The 23,479-nt window shown below is 48.9% G+C and overlaps 1 protein-coding gene across 23 annotated transcripts in view; it reads left to right on the top strand.

Annotated features, from left to right (window-relative positions):
- Positions 1-23,479, top strand: part of ZNF536 (zinc finger protein 536) — a 486,990-nt gene that overhangs the window by 214,553 nt on the left and 248,958 nt on the right. For 15 of the 23 annotated variants that reach the window (XM_073016678.1, XM_073016679.1, XM_073016677.1 and 12 more), the window contains one exon: positions 5,616-7,787. In XM_073016678.1, coding sequence (XP_072872779.1) covers positions 5,618-7,787 — 2,170 coding nt within the window. In that variant the 5' untranslated portion in view covers positions 5,616-5,617. Of the gene's footprint in view, positions 1-3,496; positions 4,232-5,615; positions 7,788-23,479 lie in introns of those variants that run through there. The other 8 variants (XR_012093209.1, XM_007996176.3, XM_037991383.2 and 5 more) reach the window with 1 other exon arrangement.

The following is a 23,479-nucleotide window of genomic DNA, read 5'->3' as shown; positions in this document are numbered from 1 at the left end:
TCATGGCCTGCCCTCTGCTGGCCCCTGGCTTCCGTTTTTAAAATTTTGATTCGGGGGTACGTGTGCATGTTTGTTGAGTTACATGGGTATATTGCATAATGCTGGGGACTGGGCCTCTAGTGCACCCATCGCCCAAATAGCAAACATTGTACCCTATAGGCAGTTTTATCAACCCTCCCTCCCTACTCTCACTCCCCACTTTTGGAGTCCCCAGGGTCTATTGTCTCCATCTTCATGTCCATGTATACCCAGTATTGAGATTAGCTCAACATGGATTAAAGACTTAAACATAAGTTGTGAAACTATAAAAAAATCCTACAAACACCTAGAAAAACCTCTTCTGGACATCAGTCCAAGTGAACAATCTGTGGCTGCAGCTCCTGGGTCATGCAGCGCTGAGTGAAGGGTCAGTGGGGCATGGAGGCTAAAGTGCTCTGGCAGCGGGGTCGGGGGTGTGCTGTGGCAGGAGGCCCCTCCAGGGATATTCCCTGTGGGGCCTGTCAGGGAGCAGCATGGTCTGAAACGGAAGGCTTACTCCATGGTGGGCTGGGGAAAGGGGTAATAAGACCTTCCATCAGGTCTTTTTTGAAAATTAAAAAATTATCCTTCAAATTATTTTTATTTTTTGAGACAAGGTCTCATTCCCATTGCCCAGGCTGAAGTGCAGTGGTACGGATCATAGCTCACTGCAGTCTCGACTTCCCCAGGTTCAAGTGATCCTCCCACCTCAGCCTCCCAAGTAGTTGGGACTACAGGGATACACTGCCAAGCCTGGCTAATTTTTTATATTTTTAGTAGAGATGGGGCTTTGCCATGTGGCTTAGGCTGGCCTCAAACTCCTGGGGCTCAGCCTCCCAAAGTGCTGGGATTACATGTGTGAGCCATTGCATCCGGCCCCTTCCAACAGATCATCTCATTTGCAGGCAACTCCACTTCCTCCAGGCCCGTGAGCTCTTATGTCTGCAGTTGGATTCAATCTTTTAACAGTAGGATTAATGATGCCTTAGTTTCCCAGTGTAGGCATTTGTATACATTTCTAGAGGGCTACCAGGTAGGGACTCCCCACCCTTCCCTCAACACAGACATACTTAATGTACTTACACACACACAGAAACACACACACACACACACACATACATCAGACACCAAAGCTGAGATGGTTTCTCTTTTCCCCAGCTTTGCGTTCAGCCTCAAAGGGACCTTTCATTGCTCCCCTGTTACTTGTGGACACTCACTCACACTGGCCTCTTAGATCCACAGGCCCTCGAGGGCAGGTACATGGAAGGCCCCTGGCAAATACTGACTGCATGGCTAAGGTAAGGAATAAATGCATTCTGGATGAGTGAAGTGTCAAGGCTGGAGAAATTGGGGCTGACCCAGGTTTTGCGAGTCCCAGGCCGGGCCTGGGGCCAGCTTGTCCTGCCTCGGCTGTTTTGGCGCAGAGACAGCACACCAATTACCCCATACTCTTTCCAGGAACTCGTGCTTCCCTTTCTTGCTCTAAGTCGAGCAGCAGGCGTCAGTTACGACTGCCCCATTGCAGCGGCCTCAGCTGCACCTGCTTGAGGAATCACAGAGGATTCTGAGCTGACTATCGTGGTCCTGCTTCCCAGTAAGGCTCCGTGTAGGCTTCTCCCAGGCTTATTCAAGGGCTGGGGACCAATATCCTGGAAGCGTCTCCTGGGGAGCTGGCCAGCTCCTCTGAAACCCTGGGGTCTCCCATGGGCAGTGATGGTCAGCTAAGTTCTAAAGGGAACCACTGCTTTGTCTCCTAGTATTCAGCAATTGGGCCATCAGGGGTGGTCCAAACCTGGGGTGATCACCATGGACACCTAGACTGGGAAAGTTGGGGGTATGGACTCCCTTCCCTCCCCTTCCCTTCCCTCCCCTTCTCTTTCCTTCCCTTCCTTTTTTCTGTTTTTCGTTTTTTTAGACAGTCTCGCTCTGTTGCCCAGGCTGGAGTGCAATGGCGTGATCTCAGCTCACTGCAAGCTCCGCCTCCCGGGTTCCAGTGATTCTCCTGCCTCAGCCTCCCAAGTAGCTGAGATTACAGATGCCCACCGCAACCCCCAGCTAATTTTTGTATTTTTAGTAGAGACGAAGTTTCAACATGTTGGTCAGCCTGATCACGACCTCCTGACTTCAAGTGATCCGCCCACCTCGGTCTCCTAAAGTGCTGGGATTACAGGCATGAACCACCATGGCCGGCCAGGGGTGACTTTCCCTTGGTGGTTTCTGAACCTTCAGCTTCTCAGTGGTAGCGAGAGACCCTTCCAACTCTGTCCGATTCTGATTGTAGGTGCTCTTGGACTTGTGCAGAGGCTGAGGTTAGGTCACATGACTGATTGTAGGTGCTCTTGGATTTGTAGGAAGGTTGAGGTTAGGGCACATGACTGATTTTAGGTGCTCTGGACTTGTGCAAAGCTGAGGTTAGGTCACATAAGGTTGAGGTTAGAGTGAGTCTCTATTCACTCATTCATCCGTTCACTTGGGACATACCGAACCTAAGGGAAGCCAGCTCTGCATGAGGACCCAAGGCTTCATCCTTGACCAAGACAGACATACCCTCTGCCTTCACGGGAATGAAGCATGTCTGTAAAAGGATCAATGACAAAATATTGCCCCCATGGTAAATGCTACGAAGAAGAAAGTAAAGTGTTGGGACAGAGAGGGGCTGGGGTGTCAGCCTCAGACAGGGTGGGCACAAAGGGTTTTTGTGAGAAAGGATGTGTGAGCTCAGACCCACATGAATAAGAACAGAGCCAACTATTAAAAGAACCAGGGCAACATGCATGTTCTAGAACATTCTATCCTCAGCTGACAATCTAGCAAAGGCACTTAAAGACCTTAAAGAGGTTACAAAGCTTTGTTAACTCCAGCTAGGATGGATGGATGGATAGAGAGATAGATAGATAGATAGATAGATAGATAGATAGATAGATAGATTTGAACAAAATAAAAGAATTCCATACTCAAACCAAACCTGAAAACTCCCACGTTCCTTAGTTGATGAGTTGAGCTCTTACTTGCATAGCATGAATCGTGGTGGTGTTGGGGGACATGGTCTTCAACACTATGCCCCTCATCCAAGCTGATTTGCAGTCTCGCCGCATTCCACATTCAGCCTTCTCTCCCTCCTGCTGAATTGGCGTCAGCTCATCAGCGGCAACCTGAAAATAGCCCGTCTTCCTGGATTCATGTCTTCTGAGCTGGCCAACTGGGTAGCCTTTGGAAGTGGGCCAGCCCTGTTGGCCTTAGACTTTCCAAACTTCCACGGAGCTGTTGGGTAGAATTCTGAGCAATCCCGTGTGGCTTCAGGGTCATGATCCCTGTTGGCTCAGAAGAGGAGCCAGTGCAGCTGTATGGGGGTTGAAGGTGGAGAGAGGGTGCCAGACAGGGCCCTGGGGCCACCAGTCTCTGCCTGGAGCCTCCAGCAACCTCTGTACACTGTGCCTGCTCCTCCCTGCTGGGTAGTGGGTGTCATGAGTCCTGGGGCTGGTAGGTCTTGTCCACCATCATGTCTCCAGTGGCAAGGCTAGGGACTGGCACATGGAAGGATCTCGGTAAGTTTGTTGAATGAATGCAGTAACCTCCATGGGATATTAGCTTTTTTCTGACCAACTTCCAAAATGGGCCTGCGTGTTTTAAGAAAATTTGAGTGTAGACTGCCCCCAGAAACAAAAAGGAAAGATGACAAGCTGGAAGCCTTCTCCTATGGCAAGTGCCCATTCACCTTTACGTGTGTCTTCACGCTTTGCACAGTTGTACATATCTTTCATTCGTGGACACAGTTGGTCCAGCACCACCACTATAATCCCTCAGCCGCCTGGAAATAAACATTCATGGCTCTTTCTTCCCTTCCCTTGCAAGATAGACTCACCACTCTACTCCTCCTGCCAAGAAGTCAGATCTCCCATTGGAGACCCTCCATGCCACGCAGTCTCCTGTCCAGCAAGCAGCAGACCCTGCCCAGCAAGCAGCAGACCCTGCCGAGCCTGCCTGTGCTTCCTCCACAGTTGAGCTCTGTCCCCACAGGTCCCCCTGGTTAATCGTTTAGCCCAGAAATCAGTCCTGGCTGGGGTTAAGCACAGCTCCTGGACCACCTAGCTGCCCAACACATCTAAACAATAGGATGCAAGAGAAGAGGTGTGTGCAAAGATGATTCCAATGGCGGGAAACAAATTTGGAATCCTTCAGGTGGAAGACATAGCTGGAAATGGAAGGACCCCAGGTAGGGGTTCATTGCCTTGCAAAGTTGAGCTCCCCATATGCTCCAATGTAGAAGGGGCTGTTTCCTCTGCCCTCCCTGGAACCATCTGGTTTTAGCCATTCTGCACAGGCTGGAGAGGGGGCAGAGAGGACTATTAAAGACAATTATGCAGACCAGCTTTGAACGATAGTGTTTAACAAACAACTTTGAGTTCTAATTTTCTGCAAAACACATACTGCAGGTACAATTTGTACTCATTATTGTATATTGGGAAAGTTATTAAAAACACTCAAACTTGGTTGAGACTTCCTATGGCATCATCCCTGGATTTTAATGGGTTTTTATCTAGTTCTATAAAAGATCTCTTTAAACCCAATTGAAGTCCCTGCTTTGGATATCTTGCCATTGAAGGATGGGAAGAGCCCCATTATAAGGTATAGGTGTTTCCTTTGACCCAAATTTGAACAACTTCAACAATCTGCTAAGATTCCGTCAGGAGATAATTTATACTTCTTTTGATAGGCACAGTTACCAAATGACAAAATAACAGTGTTTCGTAACATAAGGGTTAAATCTTAATCTCTGAGGTTTGCAAAGCCGCTACTCGCAGTCTCCTTAAAATTTAATATACCTCGTTAATGCTTCCTTGCAAACACTGAAGGATTTTTATGATTATAATCATGTGTTACAGCACCTAGTACTGTTTCTAAGCAGCATACTAATCAGCTTAATGAGATATTACTGCACTTTTTGTTGACTAAAGCAAAATCCCTTTTATTGTTCTAAAGCCTGTCCTTTACTTTATTTTTTCCCAAAACATTATCTTGTTTTATTATGTACCAGTAAATATCATGCCATTGGGTTTTTTTTTTTTTTTTTTTTTTTTTTTTTTTTTTTTTTTTTTGGTCAAATCATAAAATGATCTCTTTCATCTCAGACTGGTGAATGTATTGAATGTAGTAAATGGAAACAGAAGTTCCAAGTGGGTTTATTTGGTCTTATAGGGAAAGTCATTCTGCTCTCAGGCAAACTTTGGACTGAACCAACAGGTACAGGTGTGACAATGGGGCAATGGAGAAAAAGTTTCACACGTAGACCCTTGATTTGTTATTAGGTGTTGAAAGTGGTAAAACATTAATAATTTAAAGGTGAATGAATAATTGCAGTCTGTAAATAGAAAATACAAGGTAGACGATCTGTCGCCAAAACAGATTGGAGGAGCAATGCCATATTGCATAATTGGCATTTAATAATTCATTTTTTTATTATTGTTTTTGACTAGAATTCCTTAGCATGATTATGTGTAGGTAAGGCATGAAATGCAAATTCCTTGCCCGCCAATGCTGTTGATTCATGGCGCCATAGCCGCACCTGGCACGGATCTGAACCCTGCCTCTCTTTTCAGGGATGGAAGAAGCGAGCCTGTGCCTTGGAGTGTCTTCGGCGGAGCCGGAAGCTGAGCCCCACCTGAGCGGCCCCGTCCTCAACGGCCAGTATGCCATGAGTCAGAAGCTGCACCAGATCACCTCCCAGCTCAGCCATGCCTTCCCCGAGCTCCATCCCCGGCCCAACCCTGAGGAGAAGCCCCCCGCATCCCTGGAGGAGAAAGCCCACGTGCCCATGAGCGGCCAGCCCATGGGCAGTCAGATGGCACTCCTGGCCAACCAGCTGGGCCGGGAGGTGGACACCAGCCTCAACGGGAGGGTGGACCTGCAGCAGTTCCTCAACGGGCAGAACCTGGGTATCATGTCCCAGATGAGCGACATCGAGGACGACGCCCGCAAGAACCGCAAGTACCCGTGCCCGCTCTGTGGCAAGCGCTTCCGCTTCAACAGCATCCTCTCCCTACACATGCGCACGCACACGGGCGAGAAGCCCTTCAAGTGCCCGTACTGCGACCACAGGGCGGCGCAGAAGGGGAACCTCAAGATCCACCTGCGGACCCACAAGCTGGGCAACCTGGGCAAGGGGCGCGGGCGCGTGCGCGAGGAGAACCGCCTGCTGCACGAGCTGGAGGAGCGCGCCATCCTGCGGGACAAGCAGCTGAAGGGCAGCCTGCTGCAGCCCCGGCCCGACCTGAAGCCCCCGCCGCACGCCCAGCAGGCCCCGCTGGCCGCCTGCACCCTGGCCCTGCCCGCCAACCATAGCGTGCCCGATGTGGCCCACCCGGTGCCCTCGCCCAAGCCGGCCAGCGTGCAAGAGGATGCGGTGGCCCCGGCGGCGGGCTTCCGCTGTACCTTCTGCAAGGGCAAATTCAAGAAGCGCGAGGAGCTGGACCGCCACATCCGCATCCTGCACAAGCCCTACAAGTGCACGCTGTGCGACTTCGCGGCTTCGCAGGAAGAGGAGCTCATCAGCCACGTGGAGAAGGCACACATCACCGCCGAGTCGGCCCAGGGCCAGGGCCCCAATGGCGGTGGGGAACAGTCGGCCAACGAATTCCGCTGCGAGGTGTGCGGCCAGGTGTTCAGCCAGGCGTGGTTCCTCAAGGGCCACATGCGCAAGCACAAAGACTCCTTTGAGCACTGCTGCCAGATCTGCGGCCGGCGCTTCAAGGAGCCCTGGTTCCTCAAGAACCACATGAAGGTCCACCTCAACAAACTGTCGGTGAAGAATAAGTCCCCCAGCGACCCCGAGGTGCCTGTGCCCATGGGCGGCATGTCCCAGGAGGCCCACGCTAACCTGTACTCCAGGTACCTCTCCTGCTTGCAGAGCGGCTTCATGGCCCCGGACAAAGCCGGCCTGAGCGAGCCCAGCCAGCTCTATGGCAAGGGCGAACTGCTCATGAAGGAGAAGGAAGCACTGGGGAAGCTGCTGTCTCCCATCTCCAGCATGGCCCACGGCGTCCCGGAGGGGGACAAGCACTCCCTCCTGGGATGCCTCAACCTCGTGCCGCCGCTGAAATCCAGCTGCATTGAGCGGCTGCAGGCGGCTGCCAAGGCTGCGGAGATGGACCCCGTGAATAGCTACCAGGCTTGGCAGCTCATGGCCAGGGGCATGGCCATGGAACATGGCTTCTTGTCTAAAGAGCATCCGCTGCAGCGCAACCACGAAGACACTTTGGCAAACGCCGGGGTTCTGTTTGATAAGGAGAAGCGGGAGTACGTGTTAGTGGGAGCAGATGGCTCCAAGCAGAAAATGCCTGCTGATTTGGTTCACAGCACTAAAGTGGGCAGCCAGAGAGACCTGCCAAGTAAGCTCGACCCTTTAGAAAGCAGTCGGGATTTTTTGTCACACGGGCTGAACCAGACGCTCGAGTATAACCTGCAGGGTCCTGGGAACATGAAGGAGAAGCCCACCGAGTGCCCCGACTGCGGCCGGGTGTTCCGCACCTACCACCAGGTGGTCGTGCACTCCCGTGTCCACAAGCGGGACCGCAAGGGTGAGGAGGACGGGCTGCATGTGGGCCTGGATGAGCGGCGTGGCTCGGGTAGTGACCAGGAGTCTCAGTCGGTGAGCCGCTCCACCACGCCGGGCTCCTCCAACGTCACCGAGGAGAGCGGGGTCGGAGGCGGCCTCTCCCAGACCGGGAGTGCGCAGGAGGACAGCCCGCACCCCTCCTCGCCGTCCTCCTCAGGTAGGTTAGCCGGGAAGTGGGGCGAAGCAGCTTGCACAGCAGCCCTGCCCAGGGCTGCCTGGTTCTGCTCCCAGGCCTCCAGTCAGTTTCAAGGCCAGTGGGTCTTGATCAAGGACATGGGTGGGTTGAACACTGGGCCATGCCTTTCTTTCCCTCCCTGACTGGAGGGAAAGGGCAGTCCTTTCACCTCTTAGGCCTTCCCTTGAGCACTGGCTACCAAGAAAGTAGGTTGAGGTCAGGCACGGTGGCTCACACCTGTAATCTCAGCACTTTGGGCCACTGAGGCAAGTGGATCACTTGAGGTCAGGGCTTCGAGGCCAGCCTGGCCAACATGGAGAAACCCCATCTCTACTAAAAGTCCAAAAATTAGGCAAGCCTGATGGTGCATGCCTGTATCCTAGCTATTCGGGAGGCTAAGGCAGGAGAATCGCTTGAGCCTGGGAGGCGGAGGCTGCAGTGAGCCAAGATCACACCACAGCACTCCAGTCTGAGTGATAGAGTGAGACACTGTCTAAAAAAAAAAAAACAAAAAAAAAGAAAGAAAGAAGAAAGCTGCCTGGTGGTACATTTTTCAGTGGACATAATCTACCTTTTTCTTGCAATTGTCCAACCCCATTTCATGGCCTGACGCTGTCGGCTATCATCTCGTCTCTGAAACTCAGGAGCTGGCATTCTGCTCTATCCCTGGGTGTGAATGTGTAAGTTCCAAACTTCACCGTCTTGCTCTCCTGCTTGGCGTAGTCCCATAATTCTCTTACGCAGGCACCGCAGTCTCCCTCCCTAAGCCAAACCTATCTTCTGGCCCCTTCCAAAATTACAACATGGCTCACCTGCCAGATCTGAGTGACCTAAAGAGCCCCACCACGTTCCTCTGATGGTTTGGAAAAGTACAGGCATTTGAAACACAGACGCACGACTGTTATGTCTTAAATTGTACTGTGTTACACGGGCGATACAGCTTTGGGGTCTAAAATAGCAAAGCAGAAAATCTGTCATCAAACTGTCTGTGAAATGATGAAGCTTCTTGGCCCAGTTAAAAAAAAAAACAAACCTAAAACAACAACAACAACAACAACAAAAACACACTAGCCTCAGATGGCTAAATTAAAATCACCACCTAACAGCGGGTAAGGTGTTGCCTTCATCCATATTTCCAAAGCCCCTTACTAATGGGTAGTAAATTGAAAGTTATATCTTTAGCCCTTTATAAAGAAAGCACCTCGCTAATACTGTAATCATTCTGCAGCCTAACAACAGAGGAAATCATGCCATAACAAATACCCTGTTACTAATGGCAACATTGATTTCTGCAATCAGCCATTAAGTCTAGAAAATGAAAGACAGTTTGAGGCACCTCGAGGCACTGCCTTGCCCACTGTTAAAGACGTAGCAGCACACTGTTGAGGGTCATTTTTAAAAAGTTTTTTCTTCTTTCTTGATCCCACCCTCACTCCTTGGTTTAGATACCTATTTCGATCTTGGAGGCAATTCACTGCTGCACTTATTAAGTAGATGCCAATTTTAGCTTTGCTGTTATAATCATACTCTTCTTCTAGGACAAAATTAGTATTAAAATAAAGTGGGACTCTGCCGGCTTATTACAAACCAGTAAAGAATTGTTAAGACACATAAATCTGGTCTGCACATTCCAGAGATTCCGATAGCACTTAATGCCGCTGCTTAAATACCCATGAAACACACTGTCTACTCCTGGAGTCCTAGACTTGTTTGGGATTTATTACTGATGAGACGCTTAGGAAGTGTCTAACCAGCAGCATGAGTGCCATGGAGGCGTGAGGTCACACTACCTGGTGCGATTGCCACAAGGAACACACTAAGATTCGAGGGAAGGGTTTTCACCATGTAAACATAAATCCCTACACGAGAGGCAGCCAAGTGCCAGGTGTCCCAATGTCAGGAGGAACTCTTTCTGGTCTTCTAGGATGAGGTCTTCTCTTCTGGCATGTGTCGTCTCTGATTTGGAATTGGGACCTTTATAGGACAGGATGCAGACAGCAAACTGTTTCCCCTAAGGTTTTAGAGTGACGTGGAGTTAACATTGACAGATTTCCATCCCTCTCTCAGACCTCCTGAAATGTAAGGTTCTCGGCAGAATATTCTGACACCAAATGTTCAGCTTCATTAATGACGTGTTTACCGTGTTTTTCTCACCTTCTGGCCAAGTGATAGCCCTCATGCTATTCCCATCTCTGTTGCTTGCCCATCTCTCAGTGCTCGGTTGAAAAAACCCATTTTGCTTAAAAAGAACCAACCGTGCTCATGACTCAAAAGAGAATTATACTTGAGTTGTGGTTATCTTCTCACTTTTATTTCCCCTCATTGAAGTATTTTACAATTGTGAATACTGATGCTTTCATTTCTGGTTGACTTCTTTGTTTTCTTCATATTCAAATTAGACCCTTTCATAATTTTCTGACTAAGTAGGAGAATTGAGGTCATACCAATATGCAACCCGAATCAGCTGTGCGTCTGGGGCATTCAGGTTTCCCTGGGATTTAGGACTCTTAACCAAATCTGGTTAGTCCTTCCTCTTATTTCCAACAAGTTTGACTTGTATAAAAGTGCGATTAAAATAAGCATTTAAATAAAAATCTGGGTACAATGGGTATTTTATTATTACCTGTTAAAGAGAAACCCGCAAGGTGAAGGAGAGAGAAAAAAAAAATCTTTAAGCCCTGAAGTAAAGAAAGAAGTACTTATTAAGGCTTCTATTAAGAAATAACTGCAAAACACGGTTTTACAAATTTCTCAGACTGCATAACAATGTCGCAAAACTTAATTTGCATCACTTGATTCTTTTTTTTGTTGAAAACTGGGTCAGTAGGGCCTGAGAAACTATTTTTTCAGATCTTAACCAATGAATTCTTCTTTATAAATCGCTGCTCTTAACATGATAGTAGTTCTGAATTCATCATAAAAAACCTTTTTACAGAGCCTCTTAGAACAGATCTCTAGAAGAAGGCTTACAATGAGTGGCAGAGACGTCCTTTGTTATCTGATGTAATTCTTTGCAAAGAAGGATTGGGAACGGAGTGGCTGTTTAAAAATGTCTTGCTCAGACCGAGACGAAGAAGGGGTCAAGTTTGCAATCAAACAGTTATTGCCGAGATGGGCGACTGTCACTGGCTAGGCTAATGTGGGATGCAGCTGTTTGTTATGTGAGCAAAAGAATGTTTGAATCAGTGAACATGTGAAAATGATTCCAGTGAACCAGAAAATGTGTTTGTTCTTTGGCTCTCCAAACTGCTGAGAACCAAGCTTAAGATCAACTGCGAAAACTAGGACCTTTGACAAATTGAGAGGTCATATTTTCTAGCAGAAAATGGACAAAACTAGTCACACAGATCACTTCCCCATCTTCCCCCTTTGTTTTATTTTTGTTGTGTTGTTGTTTATTTGACTTACCAGTAATTTCACACCGTGGTCAATGTCATTCCTGCCTCCGTGTACAATGCAAAGAGAAACTATTTGGAAAGCAGCAGCTTATAAATTTTACTCTTTTATGACATTTAGAAAGCGGGGTGGCTGTTTTGATACCTCCTCGTTTCTGGCTTGCATGCAGACACTCTTATGGCATTAATCTTTGCATCTTTCTCTAAAACCTCCTCTAAGGCTGAGCTCAAATCCTAGCTTTGCTCTGAGTCAGAAAACGACCAAAGTTCTGTTTCTTCCGATTTTGCTTTGGAAATCACACTTAGAATAATTAAAACTTAATGTACTAAGAAACGATACTGTTCATTATATCCAACAGGGCAGTTACCTTCCGAATTCCCCGTAATTTTGGAGTGGGGATAATTGAAGTGTTGATGGTGGGAAGGGGGTAATTGAATGCATTGACCCTCTGTTCATTAAATAAAGTCGGCTAAGTTACAGGATCAATGGAAAGCTAGGGAGAGATGCAAAGATGAAAATATCGTTAACCCCTACTACTTCTGGTATAATATTTTGAGATGGACAAGGATTATTTGGTCAGCTGGGCTAAAAGCCTTGCGAGGTCTTCTTTTGTTGTTAGAGCTGCATTCCTGAAATGCTGGGTCTCCATCCCATTGACCACAGCATCAAAGGCCTTTATCTGGGGCGCTCTCGCATTTACATGGGGTGTATAGTGATATGATAGATTTTCTTTCTTTTCCACCTCTTTTTCTCATGTGGCTCCCCCTCCCTGCCTCCATTCACGATAACCAGTGCCTGCTCCATACACAAACAAATCCAGGCACCCAAAAGAAGAAAAAGAAAAAGAAAAAAAATTTAAGTTTGAGGATTAAGATCTTCATTTTTTTTTTTTTGCTTGTGCATTCCAATTGTTCTTAAAATATTTGGCAATGTCAATTAGTAACTGAGCAGAGTTAGCTGATGAACACAATTTTCCAGTAGACTGAGCACCCTATTGTTGCCGAGCGAACAGCAGATTTCTGAGGTCATTATCATTCGCTGGTTGCTTGGCCCAGCTGCTTCCTGCTGCAAAAGCCAAACTTTATACCGGAGCTCGGGGAGGCTGCAGCAACAGGGGGCTGGAAGGGGGGAGAGGGGAGCTGGCTGCAGAGCCGAAGACAGTCATTATCAGCAGAGGAAACAGAAAGTAAAAGTTTCCAGGCAATTCTAGGAAAACTGCTGGAGCAGGCTTCTTCCTCCTGTTCCATTCCAACCACCTTTCACCTCTAGGCAAGGAATTAAAAAGGACTTGGGGAGACCCCCCTGAGCATGGTGGCAACTAATCTCTTTGCAGAGCGGAACTTTGGAAAACAATAATCCCATTTATAAATAATACTTAAAAATTTTTTAGCCCAGGCTCAAGCATGTGAGTGATGCCCTCTTAGATAGACTCCTTCATTGTCACACACATATATATATGTGTGTGTGTATATATATATATATATATATGTCATTTTAAAAATGATATTAGGAACTTGAAATTAGTCAACTTGGGGATGACAAATAGGCAACATTATTTAATTTTCCAGAGGGACCTTATGAACAGATTATAGTCTGAGATTCCTTTAAAAATCACATTTAGCCTTAAATGTTCCCCCTCCCCCTTCCCCTGTTCCCTGCTTCCTTATTTTTCTGCCCCCACCCCACCCCAACTCCAGCCTCCCTTCCCCACCTCCTAATTTGGGAGCTGGTTCAGTGAGATGAAAAGCTGCACTTTTTTTAAAGCTCAGCTGTGAAAGCCGAGCGCCATATGCAGCCCTTCCGTCCCTGCCGTGGAAGCGTGTGCAGGCGGCCGCCGTGTTTGCGGAGATTTACGGAGGCTCGGCTCGTGTGTGCCGAAGCTGTGCCCAGGCGGACGCCGGCCAAGGCCCGTCCCCTGAGCTGAGAGCCGAGAGCTGAGGTGGCCGCCCGCCTAGACGAATAAGCCGGCTGGTCAGGTGTCTCCTGGGGAATGTCAGATGGGGCACAGGGTGAGAGGTCCCCGTGTCCTCCCCTGGCGGCCACCTTTCTGCTGGGGCCCCAGGGTGGTCTGTCCACTCGGGACACCCTTCTCATGCCGGGATCGCCGTTGCTCTCAGATGCTGGTTCATATGCGGCTGTCACATCGTCCTCCTCCTTCCCTGGGAGCCGGATGCCTACCAGCAGTTTCTTTTTGTAAACTTCCCATTCACTTGGGGAACTTGTATCATCTTGTGTTTAGAAGCGATGGTTTGGGATCAACCAGTAACACTTCGGGGCTTTTACCATCTTTCTGACCCCTTTATATGGAGCCATAAATCCCACTTCTCTGGGGCTGCTTGATGCCACTCCACCGTCACTTGGCATTTCAGAAAGAGGGTACTTGAACAGGCTCTGCAAGTCTTCAAATTGGGAGTGTAACATCAGAGATGTGCGACATAAAATCCCAGAGGCAGAGCACCCTCTCTGGGTTTTGCTTGCGAGGGATTAGATTCCAGGCCCAGGGGTCACTCAAATGTGTTTCGCTGGCGGCCTCACTTGGCCCATCTGCGGGATGGACACCGCGTTGCCTGAGCTGCCCTTCTGTTTCCAGCACTCCTGCCCTCTGAGCTTCTGAGGAGCTCCATGATGCTTTCCTCCCTACATATGTTAGCGCAAGGGACGGAAACACTCATTTAAATCTAAATTTAATGGAAATAAGGAAAACATAGATGAGCTAAGGACAGGTTACAATGAGGCAAGGAATTAAGCAGTCAGTTTTCAAAACAGAGCTTGAAGCATTAGCTGCGTGATTTCCATTAACTCGAATGGGAGGTTCCAGGCTCAGGACTTGACCACCACCTTGGGTGTGTTGGGGTGGGAGTCAGTAATTTGCGTTGCAAACAGCCACAGTGGACACCCTGATTGATGGTTTGGCCAAAACCAGGTATCACGAGCTTCCAGGGTCTGACTCTTACCCACTCGCATGCTTCCCGTGCACTCAGGTAGCTGGGAAATGATGCCCACTGTGTTATGTAACCTGCCATGGGCCACTTCTGCAGAGCTGGGGCAGCCTCTGCATAGAGAGCAGATTGGGGTCCTTGTGGTTGCCCAGATCCCTTCACTGCCAGGTTGCTTATCTTTCCAATTCTTTCTCTGGTTTGAATCTTTGTGTCCTGCTCATAGGAAGTGCGTTCCCAGGAAGGGTAAGGTAAGACTTTCTTCCTCTACACCTGAGCGCATTTCCCAGGTCTGCCCCTTCTCCCCAAGAAGTTTCTGGCAGGTAGCTCTGATGTTTCAAAGGGGTGGGTACAGGGCTGTCTTCAACAAGGCCCCTGTTACAGTGGCCTCGATATTCCACTGGGTTCTAGAGAGAGATCGTGGGGATACTTGGAGATCTAGAGATGGAGACAGTGAATTTCATGGGAAAAAACTGTGCAGGGAGCATTTGGAAGCCTTTTGAGCCCGGGAAGTCAGGGGAGTGAGTAGTTAACTCCTTTACCCGTAGAGCTGTTTTGGAGCATTGATGGCAGGGGTGGAGAAACACCTGCAGAGATCAGAAGATTGGATTTGTGCACACTTCCCAAATCTGTGATGACTGGGCTGGAACCTTTGCCATCTGTGACCCTTGGGCCTGTTTGCTGCCCTTCTGGGTGTCTCACCTCCCTTCGCCTTCCTCTCCTCTGTCGGCATCTGATGGGCGCATCTCTCCACCCTTGTTGATGGTGCTGGCATGTGGAGGAAGGAGGCGGGGGCTGAGCGAGGCTTGCAAATGCAGAGGAAAGGGACTCTCCAAGAGGAGTGTATGGTGTTGGGGGGGTGGGCAGGTGGTGGGGGGACTCTGATCTCCCCAGGAAGTGAGCGTCGCTGCAGCTGAGAGCGGCCATGGGTCCCCCTTGCCTTTTCCTGGCAGGATGGGGCAATGGCAACATTTACTTAAGCTGTGGAGTCTGGCACTGCCGCAGCCAGGCGCCATCTGGAAAGCCCTTTTCAGAAAGCTGTGCCCCCCTCCCCACTCCCAAAAGGAACTTAGGGGAACAGGACTTGGGCAGAGCTATGGGACTTGTTTCTTGGGCAGAACCTGCTCATTAAGGCACCTGAGCTGGGCTGGGGTCCCCTGGGAGCCAGGTAGCTAAGAAGGGTCTACATCGGGGTGCACGTGGGCTCTTTGCTGTCTGTGGGGCCTCTCGGTTCATCCTCAAGCCAGGTTTGGTTTAGGTTTACCAGGGCTGTATTTCCATCTATTTGTTTTTGTTGCATTTTGCATACTGTCTTCACCTAAGTCCTTGCATATTGTGAGTATGATGGGGTGGCGCCAGCCGGGATTGGTCAGTGACTGCACCTTCCCGGTAATAGCAGGGCTGATTAGCAGAATATAAGAAATGAGTGCTGTGCCTCTGAAATGTGCCTGCGAGACAGGATCTAGAATTCAGCGGCTCAGCTTGCAACAAACAGGGCCAAACTAAGCACAGAGATTTGCCACCATCCTTTCCCTGAGCCACATCTTCAAAAAAGGCCGCAGAGTCCCAAAACAATGCATGTCTGAACAAACATCATCCTCAGCTACCTGATGGGTGGGCCTGGGCAAAATGGGGGCCGTGCCGAAAGCAAGGGCAGCGGTCCAGGCAGAATTCATTGGCCTCCTGTTCCCACCACCCCCAAGAGAAAGTTGTCCAGGGCTTAGCTTCTTGTGGGACCCATCTCTTTGTTGCTGTGAGCCTTGGGGTTTTTGTGTGACATGTGGCATGTGTCTGGGAGAAGCGAGAGGCACAGCACAAGCTGACTCCTTGGCTTGGCTGCCCACCACGCCACATGGGAGGCCGGCCCTCCCCTTAACGGTGCCCAGCCAGGAGGCTGCCTCCAATGTGGGCGTGAGGATGGGCTTGGCTTTAACACCTCCTCACTTGCTTCCAAAGGACGGGGTCATTTTCCAGCTTTTCTTGCAAGCAGTGTCTACCTTTGGGGAACCTTTCAGTTTTACTCTGTGCCATGGGGCCCAGGACATTTCACGGAGAAATCAGTTCTTTCCCTTACAGAGGCAACTTGTAGGACTAGACTTTTGGCCAAAGCTAGTTTCTTTTCTTTTGTTTGACCTCAGTTCCAAAACCATTTGATGCACGATGAAACAGGTTCGCGCCACAGTGCTCTCTTCTCTTCATTAAAGTAATGTCCAGAAACTCTTAGCATGGTGGTTGTCATCGTGGTTTTTGGACACTCTCAGTTGTCCTCAATCGTCTTAAGAGGCATTTTGGAACAGGTCCAACATGTTAACGTTGAGTTCAACATGAAGTGTGTGCAGTGGTGGTTTTCTTGAAGAACAAGACAGATACATGCTTCTCTTTATTGCTAAATGTGTATATATTTTAGATTTGTTGCTAAAATATGTGTTTTTCATTTCATTTCATTTCATTTTTTTAAAATTCAGTAATTTGCCCTGAAAAATTGGAGTGATCCCTCAGCAAAGCTGCTGTGTGGCATCATAATCCCTGTTGAGGGAGAAGGCTTGGCAATATTCATGTCCGTCCCTGACTGGGGCCAGACTCCTCAGAAATGTCCTTATTAGTGACCTTCAAAACCTTTCCACTTGGGGCCGGGCACAATGGCTCACTCCTGTAATCCCAATACTTTGGGAGGCTGAGGCAGGTGGATCACCTGAGGTCAGGAGTTCGAGACCAGCCTGGCCAACATGGCGAAACCTCGTCTCTACTAAAAATGCAAAAATTAGCCAGGCATTGTGGCGGGTGCCTGTAATGCCAGCTATTCGGGAGGCTGAGGCAGGAGAGTCGCTTGAATCTGGGAGGTGGAGTTTGCAGTGAGCTGAGATTGTGCCATTGCGCTCCAGCCTGGGCAACAGGAGCGAAACTCCGTCTCAAAAACAAACAAACAAATAAACAAAACCTTTCCGCTTGGTCTCCTCCACGAGTCCCGTTCACTGACTTTATGATGCTGTTGTTGTTCAATGACTTCATTATTCTTTTTTTCTTACTATAAAGTAATTCTCATTCATCTTGGACTTTTAAGAGATACAGATAAATAAAAAATAAAAAAATCCAATATGTATGCCTATCACCACTCAGGAATAATCACTGTGAACTTTTATTTTTGCTAAACTAGTAAATATTTTGTTATTGATGCATAGTTTATGTGTAGATTTTTGGGTAAATGTACTAATTTGATACATTCATATAATGTATAAAGATGGTATCAGGGTAATTGGGACGTTCATCACCTTAAATATTTATCTTGGCGGGACCCAGAGGCTCATGCCTGTATTCCAACACTTTGGGAGGCCGAGGTGGGCAGATCACTTGAACCCAGCACTGGGCAATATAGCAAAACCCTGTCTCTATAAAAAATATAAAAATTAGCCAGGGTAGTGGCACACGCCTGTAGTCCTAGCTACAGCTACTTGGGAGGGTGAGGTGAGAGGATTCCTTAGGCCCAAGAGGTGGAGGTTGCAGTGAGCTGAGATCGTGTCGCTGCACTCCAGCCTGGGCAGCAGAGCAAAAACCTGTCTCAAAAAATATTATCTTTTGTCTATTCTAGACACATTTGAATTATTCTCCTTTGGCTATATTGAAATGTACAATAGATTATTGTTAACTCTAGTCACCCTACTGATCTATCAAACTCTAGGTGAATATTTTTAATTTATACTTTTCCAGTCCTTTTTATGCAACTAAAAATGTAGTTAGCAAAAAAGTACATACTTCTGTGTAAGTTCTTACTGAAATGTATGTCATATTTTTTTCTTGTCATTGAACATTTCACACCAGGATCAGCAAAGTTTTCCTATAAAGAACCAGCTACTGAGTATTTTTGGCTTTAGGGGCCACGTGGTTTCTGTAGTAAACATTCAGTTCTTTCATAAATAAGAGTGTGATGGTATTTAAATAAAACTTTATTTACAAAAATTGGCTATGGTCCAGATTTGGCCCCTGGGCTGTTGCTTGCAGATTCCTGTCCTAATAGTAATAGTTATACTTTTTTTCCCCAGGCTTTACACAAGTAATATACACGTGGAGGAAATACTAGAAATATGGAGAATCCAAGAAAAACTCTACATCTATAAAATGGTTTAGCCAATCTCTGATTCGCGAACACAGGACTTGTTTCCTTTTTTTTTTTTTTTTTGCCTAAGAAGCAACCTCTGAGGTGTACATTTCTGCAGCGTTTGTGACCCCATTGATCATTCTGTTCTTCCGCACCATTATTTCCTTAGGTGAGTCACCTCACAGTAGAGTCTCCGGTTGCAGGCTGGCGAGCCTGAGGCTGCAGAGTTAAACCACCCACTGTGTGCTGCGGCTCTAGACTGTTTTACGCTGGTGTTTGCACCATGAGAAAATCCCCTTCTAAGATTGTACTGAAGCCTGTCTCCCTGAAGCTAGGTAGTTTCCTATCGCCAAGCCACTCTGTGACTTATTTGTTCATTCATAAATACACTTACTTGGCCAGGCGCGGTGGCTCAAGCCTGTAATCCCAGCACTTTGGGAGGCCGAGACGGGTGGATCACAAGGTCAGGAGATCGAGACCATCCTGGCTAATATGGTGAAACCCCGTCTCTACTAAAAAATACAAAAAACTAGCCGGGCGAGGTGGCAGGCGTCTGTAGTCCCAGCTACTTGGGAGGCTGAGGCAGGAGAATGGCGTAAACCTGGGAGTCAGAGCTTGCAGTGAGCTGAGATCTGGCCACTGCACTCCAGCCTGGGCGACAGAGCGAGACTCTGTCTCAAAAAACAACAACAACAACAACAACAACAACAACAAAAAATACACTTACTTGTTTATTCAATCATTAATTCACTTCTTTATTCATTGAAGGATGAAATGCTTATTAAGTGGGTTCTGAACACTGAGCAAGGCATCAGGTACTGGTGATGCAAAGATGAGTAGAGGCCGGGCGTGGTGGCTCACGCCTGTAATCCCAGCACTTTGGGAAGCCAAGGTGGGCAGATCACTTGAGGTCAGGAGTTTGAGACCAGCCTGGCCAACATGGCAAAACCCCATCTCTACTAAAAATACAAAGACTAACCAAGTGTGGTGGTGGTCGCCTGTAATCCCAGCTACTAAGGAGGCTGAGGCAGGAGAATTTGCTTGAATCCGGGAGGCGGAGGTTGTGATGAGCTGCAATAGCACCACTGTACTCCAGCCTAGGCAACAGAGTGAGACTTCATCTCAAAAACAACAACAACAACAAAAAAACCATGAATAGAGATGCATCTCGGCATCTGGAAGTTCACAGTTTCTGGGTGCTAGACAGATAATTCACAGAGTAAGATAGACGCATGGGAGGGTTTACCCTGGGGCCTGTGGGAGCACCTTGGTACCCACATTTGTTCTCAAAGGACCTGAAAGGACAAGGAACCACTTCAATTAGCTCAATAACTTCTTTGGCAAGGAGGAGTAACTCTTTCCCTCTGTAGAATCAGGCCAATCCTGGTGACTTCCTGGAGGAAGCAGACAAGTCTCTTTCAGCCACTGTGGCTGGCTGCCGTCCTTTCCCTGACTGGGAGCGACAGTCTAAGTAAATGCCTCGTCACATCCAGAAGAGGCCCTGGGAGAAGAGTCCAGCAGGTGCTTCCCAGGAAGGCATCCCAGGCTAGGAAGGGAGGGAGAGAGGGCTGGAGCAGGATGGGAGCTGCTGAGGCTGGGTGAAAGCTTTATTGCACCCCACACACCACATGGGGGACCTTCCCGAGGGAGAGTACTCTGGGGGATGTAGGACAGCTCTTCACACCAGAAAGTGAGAGGCAGGCTCCTGGCTCCAGCCCATGGCCCCCTGACCATGCTGTCCTTGGAGGCAGTGGCTCATGAATGGAGGAAGGCACATCAGGTAGTCGGGGGTGTGAGGCTCCTACTGGGACCCTGCAGGTGGAGCGTGCAGAAAACCTGTGAGGCCCCCTACTGGCGGGGTGGTCTCAGGTTTTATCCATTTCCCTGTCTGCCTTAGGAACGGTCCATACCTGCCCCACAGGGCCTCTGGGTGAATGGGAGAGCTGCACCCCCAGTATGTCAGGACGTCCATCTGCAGCCTGCAGCAGAGGATTGCAGGCACTTGTGGATACGGCCACTCTTCTTTTTGGGTGGTGGGATGTGAACTGAACGCAGACTTGCTATGAGAATGGGTGGAAATGACTTCTAGTCAATTGCCCTTTATTTTCTCATGAAACAAAACATCATATGCTTAGATATTCAGGCAGAGACAAGCATATTTTCTCATGTTAAAGAAAAGGCTGAGGGCGGAACGTCCCCACTTCACTTCGGAGCCTGGCCCCCACACATTTTCGGGGCCATGCATTTAGTCATCCTGCTGGACTATTTAGGCAGCTGGCTCTCCTTGTCTGGGCTTTGGCTTTTTCCCCCACATCGTGGGAATTTAGGAGGGGAAGTGTACAAGATTCTGAGACACCTCTCAGCTTCCATTTCTCCTGCGTCTTTCATTGTTTCCCTGCACCTTTCTCTCCTCTCCCTTCCTAAATGTTTCCATGGCCCGAGGGTGACTTTAAAGGGTCTTATCTACTGTTCCTTGAGTAGAGAATTAGTGTTCCTAGGGTCCAAGGATTTCCTCGATTTCCTGCTGACTTTTGCATCCAAACTTCATCGTGTGGTCTCTGAGGGACCCGCATGCCTGGTGAGGGGCTGGGGAGACTCTCTTCTGTCTCATTTCCCAAGCGCCCCCTTCCACCTCCCATCTCTCCTGAATGCCATAGAGGTGGAGTCTTGCAGCTGGAGGGGCGCTGCCAGGGTCCCTGCTTCACCCAGCATGACTGTGAGTAGGGTAGCTGTGGCCCAGGGCCCTGGTGCTGGCCCTCAGGAGCTGTGTGGTCCAGCAACGGCTCCTCAGCCTCTCTGTGCCTTGGTTTCCTCTGTGTAAACATGAGGACAATGGTAGTGTTTGCCTCTCTTTATAAAGCTGTTAGTGAAGACTCCAGTGCTTGATAGACGTTGTCTGTTATGAGGTTTATTTCTGCGCTCCACAATACAAACACAAACAGGTGAAAATGGGCAACTCGGCCAGGGGAGTGGTTGTTTTTTCATTTTTATTATTTTAATTTTTTTTTTTACCCCATTGAATGTTAATTTCATTTGGGTATGTCTCCCTCCCTCCCTCCCTCCCTCCCTCCCTCCCTCCCTCCCTCCCTCCCTCCCTTCCTTCCTTCCTTCCTTCCTTCCTTCCTTCCTTCCTTCCTTCCTTCCTTCTCTCTCTCTCTCTCTCTCTCTCTCTTTCTTTCTTTCTTTCTTTCTTTCTTTCTTTCTTTCTTTCTTTCCTTCTTTCTGTCTGTCTGTCTGTCTGTCTGTCTGTCTTGATGGAATCTCTCCCTGTCGCCCAGGCTGGAGAGCAGTGGCTCCATCTTGGCTCACTGCAACCTCTGCTTTCTGGGTTCAAGTGATTCTCCCACTTCAGACTCCTAAGTAGCCGGGACTACAGGTGCATCCCATCAAGCCTGGCTAATTTTTGTATTTTTAGTAGAGACAGGGTTTCACCATGTTGGCCAGGCTGTTCTCGAACTCCTGACCTCAAGTGACCCACCCATCTCGGCCTCCCAAAGTGCTGGGATTACGGGCCTGAGCCACTTCACCCGGCCTGCAGAATGGTTGTTGGGAGCTGTGCAGCACACAGGGTTGACCTCACTGTTTTGTTTCATTGAATCTGGTAGTCATTTGTCTATGTCCCTGGTACGATGGTGGGACCAGTTGTTTGCATCACGCTGTCTTCGCTGGAGGTCGATTAGGGTGCCCTTGTCGAGCAGTCACTGATGCTGTCCCAGGCGGGCAGCTTTTCTTCTCTGTGTGGAGTGAAATCAAGATGGTTTAGTTCCTGCCCAACCTGCCCCACCCATTGTGTTGCCACAGTGAGTCTCAATTCAAACCGACTTTAACTACAACTATAACCACAGAGGAGCAGTGATTCATGGAACTGGAAGTTCTGGACTCTAAGTGAGGTGGAGTTAGCAGCTCAAATGGCATCCCCATGGACTTTCCTTATAGTAGCCAAAGGGCTGCCATAGCTCACACCTCACATCCCCATGCCACCAAACAGAGGAGCACTTTTTTCTGGAGGCCTAGCAATGATCTTCTTGCATCCTACTAGGTGTTTTTGTATTATTATGCCCATTCCTGAACCAGTCACTACTGCCAGAGGAATGGGGTGTATCACTTGGTTCATGGCAAGCAGGTTAGTCCTTGGGGGAGTGGGAAAGAGAGAATGCCAGCTTATCTGTCCCATGGCCGAATGTGACAGAGAGAAGCTTTCTCACAGATATTCAGATGGAGGAAGAGGCATGGAGCTTGGGCAACTAAATGGTGTCTGAAATGTCACCACTCCGAGGTTCTTCCAGTAGCAGAGGCACTGGTGCTCCTGCTCAGGACACCTGAAGAGGCGTCCCGGCATCCTTGAGCAAGGTGGTTTGGAGTCTGCACCTGGTGACGAGGTTCTGTCCCTCCCCTTCCCCCGTCCTGGAGATATGACTGTGTTACATAGGACAGTGAGTTCTTTGGTCACTTTCTCCAGGAGTCCATTCCTGCCTGTTTTCTTCTTTTTTGGTAATACTGAGTCTCATCTCAGCCCGGAGTGACAATGGACACCAACAAAGCCAAATGACATGTCCTTCCATGTGGCCACTGTATGTGCATGGCTGTGTCCTCGTCATGTTAGTGGAGAAAGGGGTGGCACCCAAGAGGAAGGGAAGGTGGGATTCCCTGCTCTTGAGGAGAAGGTGGTCTGTCTTCGGGAATGGCACACACATAAAAGAGAGTTGGGAGGCCACAGAGAAACAGTGGTTAGCTCAGGGATTGTGGCTTAGGGTGCAGGGCCTGGGACGTCCTCTCAAGCACAGGGGAACAGCCTGGTCATCTTCCTTGCACCTCCTTCTCTTTCTTTGCTGCCTCCCCAGGTAGAAACAAGACGCCTTCCCCCCAGACCTGTATTTGTCCTCACTCTGAAGGACACGGTAGGAGATAAGACTGCAGGGTCAGGCCGTGTGGGTGCATCGGAGGAGTTGGGCATAGGGTGATCCCAGGCCCCTGGCATGGGCTCCCATTTCCCTGCTGCCCAGGAGTGTTCCACAGAAGGTCTCACTGGGAATCTGCCCTCCCAGGGATTCCTGGAGGTCTGGAGGGGACAGCGTATCAGCGGATGTGTAAACTGAGGCGTGGAGAGGTTGGATTGAGTTGTAAGGCTAGAAACGGCAGAGGGCAGAGCTGGCATTTGAACCCACCTCTGTGTGACCTCTTGCTTTTTAACTCCACCTTTGGGCCAGGCTGGGAGTTGTGTAAATGCAGCAGAAGGCAGAATGCAGCTT

The sequence above is a fragment of the Chlorocebus sabaeus genome, chromosome 6 (assembly GCF_047675955.1).
Source record: "Chlorocebus sabaeus isolate Y175 chromosome 6, mChlSab1.0.hap1, whole genome shotgun sequence".
NCBI lineage: Eukaryota > Metazoa > Chordata > Mammalia > Primates > Cercopithecidae > Chlorocebus > Chlorocebus sabaeus.
Note: the sequence above shows the minus strand (reverse complement) of the source record. Positions and strands in the feature narration are given on the sequence as shown.